This window comes from Paroedura picta, chromosome 9 (genome assembly GCF_049243985.1).
Source record: "Paroedura picta isolate Pp20150507F chromosome 9, Ppicta_v3.0, whole genome shotgun sequence".
NCBI lineage: Eukaryota > Metazoa > Chordata > Lepidosauria > Squamata > Gekkonidae > Paroedura > Paroedura picta.
In genome coordinates, this window is record NC_135377.1 from 66,221 (window position 1) to 79,526 (window position 13,306).

Here is a 13,306-nt window from a genome sequence, read left to right on the forward strand (position 1 = left end):
TGTACTCCAAGGCCAAACTTGCCTGTTATCCCAGTTATCTTTTGGCTTCCTACTTTAGCATTCCAATCCCCCATGATGATAAGCACATCATTTTTTGGCGTTGCTTCTATAAGGTGTTGTAGGGCTTCATAGAACTGATCAACTTCATCCTCTTCAGCAGCAGTGGTTGGGGCATAGACCTGGATCACTGTGATGTTGAATGGTTTGCCTTGGATTCGAACTGAGATCATTCTGTCATTTTGGGGATTGTATCCCAAGACTGCTTTTCCTACTCTCTTATTGATTATGAAGGCTACTCCATTTCTTCTGCGAGATTCTTGTCCACAGTAGTATACCTGATGGTCATCTGAATTAAATTCACCCATTCCTGTCCATTTTAGTTCACTGATTCCTAAAATGTCGATGTTCAGTCTTCTCATTTCTTGTTTAACCACGTCCAGCTTGCCTTGATTCATGGATCTGACGTTCCAGGTTCCTATGGAATAAAAATCTTTACAGCATCGGACTGTCTTTTCGCCACCAGTTACTTCCACAACTGAGCGTCCTTTCGGCTTTGGCCCAGCCACTTCATTCATTCTGGCGCTACTCGTACTAGCCGTCTGCTCATCCCCAGTAGCATATTGGACACCTTCCGACCTGAGGGGCTCATCTTCCAGCGTCATATCGTTATGCCTATTGGAACTGTCCATAGAGTTTTCATGGCAAAGATACTGGAGTGGTTTGCCATTTCCTTCTCCAGTGGATCACCTTTTGTCAGAGCTCTCAGCTATGACCTGTCCGTCTTGGGTGGCCCTGCACGGCATAGCTCATAGCTTCACTGAGCTACGCAAGCCCCCTTGCCACAACAAGGCAGCGATCCTTGAAGGGGGGAACACTAGCACATTTGACTCAAATTACAGGAAGGAGCCAACATTAAATTTATTTATAATTGGCTTTCAGTGGGTATCTAAAGTGGCTTACAACTTCATCTTCCTTCCTGTGCTGTGCCAGAGAAAAACCCTTTGAGGTGGGTTAGGCAGCAAATGGCCTCACTACAACAGATATCTTGTGAGATAGTGGGGCTGAGAGAACTCAGCAGGATGCATGTGGGGGAAGAGAAGAGGCTCTAAATGTTAGAATGAAAAGACAAGTCTTTGTGGTGGAGACTTTTTCTGTTCCATAATCACCATTAAGGACAAAAACTTCCTATCAATAAAATTGTCTAAGGCCTGGCAGGTGCACAAGAGACTGATGCAGGGGTGCAGGTGGCTCTGATTGGGCAGAAATACAAGATGTGAAAATATTGTATATAAACCAAGCCACCACCTTAGGAAAAGATAAATGTGTGAACTTAACTGCCCCTTACTGCCCCTTGGCCAATGCCCTCTTCCCAGCTCTTAGAGCTCATCTGTAGACAAAAAGCCAGCTCCCCAGGGACTGCAGCTGAAGCTTTCTCACCCTAGGGAGGGGAGGCTTGCCCTGAACAAAATGTGCCATGACACCCTACTGCTGCTCCTTGGATTTCCTCTCAGCAGCTAGTGCCAACAGCCTATCCCACATGGAAGGCACTGGACTTCAATAGAAGCCCTTCAAAAGCCCTGGCTCCTAGCCAAGAGGAGAAGCAAGTGAAGGCTGTTGCCCCCCAGCATCATTGGAGAGCCGCTGAAGGAGATAAGAGACAGATGCACAACAGGGTTCCCCATAGGCCTTCTTTTAGGGCAACTGATCTATTCAGCCCATAGGCTACCAAGACCTCTGGCATTCACCAGGAATGCGAGGGAGTGGCAGAGTTGGTCTCTATTTTCACCCCTTCCTTGAGAGATACTACTGCTCCTACCCTTTTCAAGTCCCTCTGGGGAGAAGAAGGAAAGCAGCAGTAAGACTTCCGGAACATCACCCTGAAAAACAAAAGCCCCCAAAGTGCTTGCTTGGAGCTTGCTGGCTCACTTCCTGGTTTCTTCCAAGCCAGAAGATGGATCCCAGTTCATAAAAACCATGAGGTGCCAATGACTGAAATACTGGGGGCTTTTCTCCACAGATAGGAAGGACATGCTCCTTAGGTCTGAAAGAGAGAGGCAGCACTATCAAGGGCTCCAAGCTCAGTCCATTTCAGCTTACCTTCTCCATCTGGCTGGGTACCAAAGTACTGAGTTCAGTTACCGGAAAACCAAGGACTCCTGTGTGTTTCCTTCAGAGGCACCTCTGAACTTTCATGGAATGTAGACTCAATGCTCAAAAAGCCAAGTGGGACTTTTTAAAAAACATATCTAGGGTGTGAGGGTTATGGCCACCGCCAACTCATCTGTGCTTCTGTTCTGGGAGGCTGGACTGGAGGGCCCACTTATTTTCCCCACAGCGTGGGACTATGCCTCAACAAGCAACATGCTTTTTATTGCTGATCCTGGGAGGAGGAGGGGAGGAAGGCACAATAGACAAAGTGGGGACTGCCAGTTCTTGGGCTCTGATCACATTTCAGTGACTTATAGTGCAATCTGAAGCATAGTTACTCTTTCAATTTAACTGAAATCAATGCTAAATTGATTCAAGGGGGTAGCTGTGTTGGGCTGAAGCAGCACAACAAAACAAAATCAGAGTCCAGTGGCACCTTTGAGACCAACAAAGATTTATTCAAGGCGTGAGCTTTCGAGTGCAAGCACTCTTCCTCAGACTAAAGAACTGTGCTTGTACTCGAAAGCTCGTGCCGTGAATAAATTTTTGTTGGTCTTAAAGGTGCCACTGGACTGATTTGGTTTTGAAATCAATGAGTTTAGCAACAAGAAAAACTGTTGTCTCCACAATCTCCTACTCAGGAGTAAATCTCAAAGTGAAGGTGGTGCCAAGGTATTCTCTGTCTGTGCCATTCACTCCCTGTCCACCACAACACAGGTCTTGTGTCAGACACAGGTCTTGGTGCCACATGGCCCATCAGGCTCTACCCTCAGATCTCCCGTGAAACATGTCACAACTCTGATCTCACCTGCACCCTTAGAGGAGCCACTACCAGTTGAGATAGGCAAGGTTGGGCAAGAGAGAGGAGCTAGTTGGACATGTGTCCTTACGCGGGGCAAAAAAGAAGAGGTAGGAAGATGGCCACAGCAGCGAATACATCTCAGGAAACCTTATGATGTCAAATCCAGTGTTAACCGATCTAGTTCTGTCTCAGCACTGGCTGTCCTGGGGCTCTGCCAGTGACTCATAAAGCAGTTCCTCAGACATGAGGATACAGCCACTGCTTCATTCCCCTCACCAAACCTGAGCATCTACAAAGACAAAGCCAGCCTAGTCGCAACTGATAATGGAGAGAAGTCAAATCCTGACTATTTATTGACTGATGCTCTCTGCAGCAGAAAACCTAAATGTTTCTTTGTGAAAGGGCCCTTTATTGAGATCCTTACAGAAGTAAACCAAAGGAAGAGCGAGAAAGACTCATCTGATGCAGGTGCATGCATTCTGGCTTATTCAGCCATGAAAAGGAGCCAGAAGCCTCCAAGAAGCTGTCTTTTTCCCTTCTTTGTCTTTTGTTAATGCAACTCTTGACAGAGTGGCCTGGAGCAGATGAGCAGAGCAGATGAGTTCCAACGGTAGGCTCTGGTCCTCTTTCCTCCACGAGAGGGTGGCAAATGTGTGTTCTGTGCCCAGCTCTGTATCCTGGGACTGAACCTGTCAGCGCTTCTGCCCACTTGGGGCTGGAGCCTGAAGGCAGGAGTTTGGCACAGGAAGGCTCTGAAGGGCAGACTTGCAAATGGTCCCATAGGACTGGGAGTAACTGCCGAGGCAGGCCCGGGCATCACCAGCTGCTCCCATGTTTGCTGTGACCCGGAACATCTTTCGACTGGGCTTTGGAACAGGATGGACTTCCCTGCTGTGAGCCTCAGAAGACTTTGTATTCTGCATTAGAAAGAAACAGAACTATGATAGCACCCCCGGGCTATGCAGCACAGGACCAAGAGACTGGGGGGAGGGAGGGGGGTGGCAGCTGCAGTAAGTACAGAATTGGGCAGCGAGGAGGAGGCTAACCAGATGGCTCCAGCAGAGGAAATCCACAGTTCATCTGTGTTTCCTCTGGGAAAAGCCCAAAAGTCTGGAGAATTGGAATCATAGAGTTGGAAGGGACCTCTAATCCAATGGTCCCCAACTTTTTATCACCGGGGACCAGTCAACACTTGACAATTTTACTGAGGCCCGGGGGGGGGGGTAGTCTTTTGCCGAGGGACTTCTCTGCCACCCAAGCCCTGCTCCACTTGCTTTCCCGCCAGCGCCCCTGACTTCCTGCCGTCCACTGGGGGGGGGCTTCCAGCAGCAGCTGCGCAGTGCCATTCCAAGGGGGAGCCCCAGTCATGGTGGCCACTGGAGAGCACCAAAGGTGAGCCAGCAGCAGAGTGGCAGGGCAGCCTGCGAGGCAGCAGCCGGGGAGGAGGACAAGCCGCGGCCTGGTACCGACTGATCCACGGACTGGCACTGGTCCCTGAACCGGGGGTTGGGGACCACTGCTCTAGTCGAACCTCCTGCACAATGCAGGTACTCACAATTACCTGCCCCCCACAGTGACCCTAATTTTATACCCATGTGATCTCTCCACCAAAAACCTCCAGAATCCAGCCTGGTCTGGAGGAAATTTACCTCCCATCCCACAGTGGAAATTAGCAATTCCCTGGATATGCAAGGAAGGATCACAAGACAAACACTAGCTAGGGATAGAATCATAGAATCATAGAGTTGGAAGGGGCCATAAAGGCCATCTAGTCCAACCCCCTGCTCAACGCAGGATCAGCCCTAAGCATCCTAAAGCATCCAAGAAAAGTGTGTATCCAACCTTTGCTTGAAGACTGCCAGTGAGGGGGAGCTCACCACCTCCTTAGGCAGCCTATTCCACTGCTGAACTACTCTGACTGTGAAAAATTTTTTTCCTGATATCTAGCCTATATCGTTGTACTTGAAGTTTAAACCCATTACTGCGTGTCCTCTCCTCTGCAGCAAACGGAAACAGCATCCAGCCCTCCTCCAAGTGACAACCTTTCAAATACTTAGAGGGCTATCATGTCCCCTCTCAACCTCCTTTTCTCCAGGCTGAACATTCCCAAGTCCCTCAACCTATCTTCATATGGCTTGGTCCCTTGGCCCCAGATCATCTTCGTCGCTCTCCTCTGTACCCTTTCAATTTTATCTACGTCCTTCTTGAAGTGAGGCCTCCAGAACTGCACACAGTACTCCAGGTGTGGTCTGACCAGTGCCGTATACAATGGGACTATGACAACTTGTGATTTTGATGTGATGCCCCTGTTGTTACAGCCCAAAATGGCATTCGCCTTTTTTACCGCTGCATCACACTGCCTGCTCATGTTTAGTTTACTATCCACAAGTACCCCAAGGTCTCGTTCACACACAGTGTTATCTAGAAGTGTATCCCCCATCCAGTAGGCATGCTTTTCATTTTTATGACCCAGATACACTTATCTTTATTAAATTGCATCTTGTTCTCATTTGCCCATTTTTCCATTGTGTTCAGATCTCGTTGAACTCTGTCTCTATCTTCCGGAGTATTTGCCAGTCCTCCCAATTTGGTGTCATCTGCAAACCTGATGAATACTCCCTCCACCCCCTCATCTAGATCATTAATAAATATGTTAAAAAGTACCGGGCTGAGCACCAAGCCCTGAGGTACCCCGCTACTCACCTCTCTCTAGTCTGATGAAACACCATTGACAACCACTCTTTGAGTGCGGTTCTCTAACCAAGTCCCTATCCACTTAACTATCTGAAAATCCAGATTGCAGTCCTTCAACTTTTCCATCAGAACATCATGGGGAACCTTGTCAAAAGCTTTACTAAAATCCAAGTAAATGACATCAACCGAATTTCCACGATCCAGCAAACCTGTTACTTGGTCAGAAAAGGAAACCAGGTTGGTCTGGCAGGACCTGTTGGAGACAAATCCATGCTGACTTCCTTGGATCACCAAACTGTCCTCCAGATGTTTGCAGATCGCTCCCTTTAATATCTGCTCCATTATCTTCCCCACAACACAGGTCACACTCACTGTCTGTAGTTTCCCGGGTCATCCTTCCTCCCTTTTTTGAAGATCGGAATAACATTTGCTCTCTTCCAGTCCTCCGGGACATTTCCAGTCCTTAAAGAGGTCCCGAAGATGATGGACAAGGGCTGAGCAAGTTCTCTGGAAAGTTCTCTGAGCACTCTCGGGTGCATTTCATCCGGCCCAGGGGATTTGAACTCATCCAGAGCAGCTAAATGCCTCTCGACAACCTCTCTATCCATGTTAACCTGCCACCCAGACACTATCCTTTGGCTACTGCCATCTCTAGATGTGCCTAAACCCTTTGACCTGTGGGAAAAAACAGATGTAAAATAGGCCCTAAGTCTTTCTGCTTTCTCTGCATCTTCTGTTAGAGTTTGTCCATCCGCACCCAACAGTGGGCCTATTGCCTCCTTTACTTTATGTTTGCTCCTCACATAACTGAAAAATCTTTTCTTGTTAAAATGGGCTTCCCTGGTCAATCTTAGCTCACTCTCAGCTTTGGCCTTTCTATATGATGGCCCGTCAAGTATTTGCAGATGGCTATCATATCACCTCTTAGTTGCCTTCTCTCCAGGCTTGATCCCCCCCCCCCCCAGCAGCCCCTCCTGGCTACATGTTAAACCATGTAGCCACAAGACTGATCAAGAACAGCTTTAGGATGCTTTGGGCTGATCCAGCGTTGAGCAGGGCATTGGACTAGATGGCCTGTGTAGCCCCTTCCAACTCTATGATTCTAACATGTCACAGAGGGAAGACAGGCACTACAGGGAAGCAAGTAGCTGGGACGGTGGGGAAAAATGGGTGACTTTCACTCACCAGGAGCTCTGCTGTTACCTTGCTAGGAGGGGACTCCTTTCTCAGCAGGAGGTGGTTGACAGCAGCTTCTTGGGCCTGACCAGACAGCGAGAGTGGTCTCCTGGGGGGGTTGGATTGCCTTCGGCCCTCGGGTCCTTCCAGTGCCTGCAGAATCAAAACAGAGGCTGAGGTACACCACAGGGAGCCCTCAACTGGCCCAAGAGAAGCAGCTACACCTGGAATAAAGAGCTTCTCCTAAGGAGATTATCAGCCACAAAGGGTAGTTAACTGGTCAAAACCAAGAGGCAGCTCTCAGCGTCAGGACACAAGAGGTCTAAAGTTCTTGTGCAGGGCAGGCACCCCCTCTCATGTCTCCCCTACCCCCCAGATCTCATGTAGCTGTCAGGATTGTAGAATCTCTGTCATAAATTAGCCTGAGTTCCTCCATGTCAGTTATATTACTAGATGGGGCCCGGCGCCTGCTAGTCCCGGCCTTGTAGTTTGTAAGCAATAAAATAGAATAGTGATGTTATGTTAACCTTATCTTGTTATGGGCAGAAAGGGCTGTTTGTTACCTCTTTCAAGGATGGGAGTTTGGAATCCTGTTTTGGTTTCACATATGTCTTTTCTCACTCACCTCCCCCCCTTGGGAACTGTCAAGTTTTGGGCGGGAGAAATGTATTGATAAGCTGAGGCAAATCTGGCTTCTAGTCAGATTTGACTTTTCAGTCCATTGCGTGTAGTGCTAATCAATAAAACTATTTTTCTTTTGAATAAGTTTTGTTGTGAGTTTCCTGTGCGCTTGACATCAAGTCAAATCTCACAACTCCTTTCACCTGCAAAATGCAGGGCGAGGGACATACTTTTTCTGATCAGGGAGAGGGCCTGGATTGGGACCTCTCCCAGGCCGAAGGCGCTGGTGCGGGGCCGCACAGCTCGGCCATGATGCGGGCTGTCTCGGGGGCAACCCCGGGACCCGAGGAATTTTTGGAACGTCACATCACCCAGCGCAGGCGATTGTCAAAATACGACCGCCCTACTGGGGATGAACGTTGGCCGGAGCACCTGGGACTGCCTAGCTACGCGCTGGAGCCTGTGGGTGAGACACAGGACTTGCAGTACAAGCTGGACAGGGTGACTAACTGGCTGCAGGACCTCTCGGGTCGGCTGGATCCGGAGGAGAGACGCCGAACACAACGCCTGCTAAGGGACGTGCTCGGTGGGGGTGCACACGATACCAGTGCACGGAGAGAGAGCGGTGGGTTTGCACTGCAGGAGCACGGCATGGCGGCCGCGCAAGCAACGGCAGAGGCGGCTGAGGCGCTGGCCAGAGCCCGGGCTCAGCTAGAGATCGAAGCCGAGGCGGAAGCACGCGCAAGGGCGCAGAGGGAGAGAGAAGACGAAGGCGAGGAACGAGAGGACGAAGGTGGCGCTGGCGGCGACGGTGCTGGTGGAGACGGCGCGGACGGAGGCGAGGACGCAGCGGCGGCAGCGGCGGCGGCGCGTGAAGCAGCGCGAGCGGCCGCGCGAGCAGCAGCAGCGGCGCAGGCAGCGGAACGAGCGAGAGTGGCGGCTGGGAGAGGGAGAGGCATTGGCCGGGGTGCAAGACCCCCGGCCCCGGCCCCAGCACCGGCGGACTGGGGCCCAGGGCGCCTACCTGCCCACCTCCGTGGAGTGGAAATGCGGAACACCTATAAGTTCAAGGCAAAGTTTTCTGGGGACCCCTCCGATTTCCCCACGTTCCTGGTGCACCTCCAAGCCTACATGATGGACATGGGGTTCACTTTCCAAGACGCCGCCGAACGGGTGCGTTTCGTGGGGCAAGCCCTGGAAGGCAAAGCTGCCAAATGGTTCGTGGATTTGTACCGTTACCACCCCCAAGCCACCCGCGACTACAACCATTTCATGAGGGCCCTGCGCCAGATGTACGTGGAACCGTTTGAACGGGAGACTGCGGAGAAGAAACTCCGGGCTCACCGGCAGGGAAAGTTGTCTGTGGTTGAGTACGCCAGGGAATTTAAGGAGCTGGCTTCCTCTGTACCAGACTGGACGGAGCCCCAACGTGTGTTGGCGTTTGTAGGGGGCCTCAATCCCACTCTGGCTGACAAGTGCCTCCTCCTGGAAGACCCACTCACTGTCGAAGGGTGGGTCCAGCTGGCTGGAGAAATGGAAAACCGCTTGGAACGGGCCTCAATGGTGCAAGCCCTGGCCGGGAAAACCATGGCGAAGACTTCCACCCCGGTGAAGACCAAGCCCCGAACCAAATTGGAACCGGCGGAGCGCACTCGGCGCATGGAGAAAGGGCTGTGCTTAGGATGTGGCCAAGCCGGGCATTTCCTCGCACACTGCCCAACGAAAGCGGCATCAACCCCGAAAGCTGCGAGCAGCGCCCCATCGAAAGCCACGCCTGCCAAGAAAACCACCACCAAGAAAAGCACCAAATCTCTCCTGGTTCCAGTGGCTGCCGTGCCAGCGGTGGACGACTCGGAGGAGGGAAGCGGGCTGGAGGACGAGGATCAAGCTGAGGAGCAGTCGGGAAACGAGGACGGTCTGCTGTAAAGGCGCCCCGCCAGCAGGCCGCCAACAGGGGCAAACGCGTGGTGAGTGATTCCCCCTTGCTACTCCTACCGGCCAACCTTTCTAACCCCAAGTCGGGGAAAACGGTGGGAATCCGATGTATTGTGGACTCGGGGTGCACCCAATCCCTAGTGAGCCCGGCACTGGCCGAGACTTTGGGGGTGGGGAAAGTGGCACTGAAAGAACCCTTGCCAATCACCCAGTTAGATGGGAAATGCGCTCCCGGTGGGGAAGCCACGGCAAAGACTCGCCCCATGGACTTGGACATAAAAAAACATTGGGAGCAAATCCAACCTTTGGTGGCCCCTCACTCTGCCTTCCCATGCGTGTTGGGGTTGGATTGGCTGAGGGAACATGATCCCCTTGTGAAGTGGAAGGAAGGGACTGTGGAATTTACCTCCGCCGCTTGCGAGCAGCACACGCGGCAGCAGGGTCCTCCGAGATCCGGGGTGGTGGCTGCTTTGGGGGTGGGGGTGGACGCGCTCCCTCCTGAATACCGGGACTTTGGTGATGTGTTCGCGGAGGTGGAGTGCAACCAGCTCCCCCCCCACCGCAAAACTGACTGTGCCATCGAATTAAAGAAGGGAGAGCCTCTCCCCAAAGCCAAACTGTATTCCATGAGCCCGCGAGAGATGGCAGAGCTTAGAGAATTTTTGGATAAGAACCTAGCGAGGGGTTTTATCAGACCAGCCACATCTTCCTTGGCAGCCCCGGTCCTTTTCGTAAAAAAGAAGGACGGTTCGCTGAGGTTGTGCACCGACTACCGCGGGTTGAACGCGGTCTCCACCTGCAACGCCTACCCGCTTCCCCTGATAAAAGACTTGCTGGGCCACTTGGGGAAGGCGCGCGTTTTTTCGAAACTGGACTTAAGGGAAGCCTACTATCGAGTTCGGATCAAGAAAGGGCATGAATATTTAACAGCTTTTAATACGCCCCTGGGGCAGTTTGAATACACCGTAATGCCGTTCGGCCTCGCCGGCGCTCCGGGCGTGTTCATGAATATGATAAATGAAATTATGCATGATTTATTGTACCAAGGGGTGTTGGTTTACATTGATGATATTCTCGTGTATTCAGAGAATGTTGAGAGTCATACTAAGCTGGTCCGCGAAGTGCTCCGCCGCTTGCGGAAGCACCAGTTGTTCGCTAAATTGTCAAAATGTGAGTTCCACCGCGAGGCAGTGGAGTTCTTGGGTTTCCGGGTCTCCCAGGCTGGGATCGAAATGGACCCTGGCAAAGTGCGTGATTTGCTGGCATGGGAGCCTCCCCGCACCAGGAGGCAATTACAAAGTTTCTTAGGGTTCGCTAATTTTTACAGGACCTTCATCCCCAACTTTGCCAAGGTTGCGCTGCCCCTCACTGACTTGTTAAAAACCAAAGGGGGAAAGACGGCAAGCCGACCTGGGGCGCCTCTCTCTTGGACTCCCTCCTGTCAGGAGGCGTTTGACAAACTAAAGCTGTTATTCACGTCTGAACCGGTGTTGGCCCATGCCGACCCCTCTAAGCAATTTACAGTACAAGTAGATTCCTCGGACGTAGCAATGGGGGCCGTGATCCTCCAAGAGGGGGGAGACGGGAAATTGCACCCCCTGGCCTATTTATCAAAGAAATTTTCAGCGGCAGAAAGAAATTGGGCAATTTGGGAAAAAGAGGCGGCTGCAGTGAAATTGGCCCTTTCCACGTGGCGGCATTGGCTGGAGGGGTCCACAATCCCGTTTGTAGTCTGGACAGATCATAAAAACCTTCAGGCACTCAAACAGCCCCGCTCGCTTTCAGCCAAACAAATGAGATGGGCGGAGTTTTTCGCTCGTTTCAACTTCTCCCTAAAGCATCTTCCTGGCAAACTGAATTTTTTGGCTGATGCACTATCGCGCCTGCCTCAGTACAACAGCAAACGAGACCCATTGGTAGATACCGTCTTTACTCCCGCCCAACTGGGGATGGCCGCTGTGACGCGCAGCCACACAAAGACTGTTACGCCCATCCCAGGGGGCTGGGTCCAAAAGGACTTGTCAACTGACCCAGAGTTTTGTTCCCTCCGCCCTGATTTGTCTGAGAAGGGGGGGCTCTTTTTCAAAGGCGAAAGACTCTTTGTGCCTGCCGCGGCCCGGGGGAAGGTTTTGAAACTTTGCCACGATGCTAAAACCGCTGGACATTTTGGTTTTGTGAAAACTCTGCACCTGGTCAGGAGACAGTACTGGTGGCCATCCTTGCGCAAAGATGTGGAGAAATATGTGCAGGGGTGCCCCATTTGTATTGCTTCAAAGCCAATTGGGGGCAAAAGGAAGGGACTTTTGCAGCCGCAGCCCACCCCCTCACGTCCATGGACTGATGTAACTATGGACTTTATTACAGACCTTCCCCCCAGCCAAGGGAACACCGTCATATGGGTTGTAGTGGATGCTTTTTCCAAACAGGCTCATTTCATCCCCTGTACGGGCGTGCCCTCAGCACCAAAGCTGGCCTCTCTTTTTATTAAACACGTGGTACGTCTGCACGGGATCCCGACACGTGTCCTGACGGATCGGGGCCCCCAGTTCGTTTCCAAGTTTTGGAGGGAGCTTCTTAAACTATTGGGTGTGGAGCAAGCCCTCACCTCGGGCTATCACCCGGAGTCAAATGGCCAGACCGAGAGGGTAAACCAAATCCTGGAGCAGTATTTGCGCTGTTTTATCAACCACCAGCAGGATGATTGGGTTTCTTTATTGCCACTTGCTGAATTCGCCTATAACAATGGGGTCCACTCCTCAACTGGGGTATCGCCCTTCAAGGTGGTGTATGGAACTGATTTAGTGTCAGCCCCCACTTGGGGACTTAGCTCCGCAGAGGTCCCTGACATAAACAAATGGGCAGCCTCCATCAGTACGGGCTGGCCAGAAATCGTTGCTAGCCTCAAGGAAGCCAAAGATGCCTATAAGGCTCAAGCTGACAAGAAGAGGGTACCTGCCCCTGATTGGAAAGTGGGTGATTTAGCCTACCTGTCTACCAAGAACTTAAGGTGCCAGCAGAAATCCAGGAAACTTGGTCCAAAGTTTGTGGGACCATTTAAAGTGGTGAAATTGATAAATGCTGTGACTGTGGAGCTAGCTCTACCAAAAACTTACAGGAATGTGCATCCGGTTTTTCATTCCAGCCTGCTGCGAAGAGCTCCAGCCCCGGACGAGTGGCACCCTCCTCCATCTATGCCTGTTCCAATTTACATCGATAAGGACACCCACTATGAAGTCAACCAAATCTTAGACTCTCGCTTGCATAAGGGTCGCCTTCAATATTTGGTCGATTGGAAGGATTTCCCCTCTGGGGATAAAGAGTGGGTTGAGGCTGGGAATGTGAAGGCACCCCGCCTTCTCCGGGCTTTCCATCGAGCATTTCCTGATTGTCCTCGCCCGGTTGATGCCGGCTAGGTGGAGGAGTGAAGTTTGTTTTAATGCGGAGGGATGTCAGGATTGTAGAATCTCTGTCATAAATTAGCCTGAGTTCCTCCATGTCAGTTATATTACTAGATGGGGCCCGGCGCCTGCTAGTCCCGGCCTTGTAGTTTGTAAGCAATAAAATAGAATAGTGATGTTATGTTAACCTTATCTTGTTATGGGCAGAAAGGGCTGTTTGTTACCTCTTTCAAGGATGGGAGTTTGGAATCCTGTTTTGGTTTCACATATGTCTTTTCTCACTCACCTCCCCCCCTTGGGAACTGTCAAGTTTTGGGCGGGAGAAATGTATTGATAAGCTGAGGCAAATCTGGCTTCTAGTCAGATTTGACTTTTCAGTCCATTGCGTGTAGTGCTAATCAATAAAACTATTTTTCTTTTGAATAAGTTTTGTTGTGAGTTTCCTGTGCGCTTGACAGTAGCGCTAAGAAAACTGCCCATCTATGCTGCACTTCCCAGCACCCAGCACTTCCCAGAGGCTGCTAAACAGGCA

General features: G+C 51.3%; 1 protein-coding gene across 9 annotated transcripts in view; it reads right to left on the minus strand.

Annotated features, from left to right (window-relative positions):
- Nucleotides 1-3,338: 3,338 nt before the first annotated feature.
- MAPK15 (mitogen-activated protein kinase 15) overlaps nucleotides 3,339-13,306 on the minus strand; it is a 38,647-nt gene continuing 28,679 nt past the window's right edge. For 6 of the 9 annotated variants that reach the window (XM_077351239.1, XM_077351234.1, XM_077351238.1 and 3 more), the window contains 2 exons: nucleotides 6,830-6,973; nucleotides 3,339-3,867 (listed from right to left, as the gene is read on the minus strand). In XM_077351239.1, the coding sequence (XP_077207354.1) occupies nucleotides 3,643-3,867; nucleotides 6,830-6,973 (369 nt within the window). In that variant the 3' untranslated portion in view covers nucleotides 3,339-3,642. Of the gene's footprint in view, nucleotides 3,868-6,829; nucleotides 6,974-13,306 lie in introns of those variants that run through there. The other 3 variants (XM_077351240.1, XM_077351235.1, XM_077351242.1) reach the window with 2 other exon arrangements.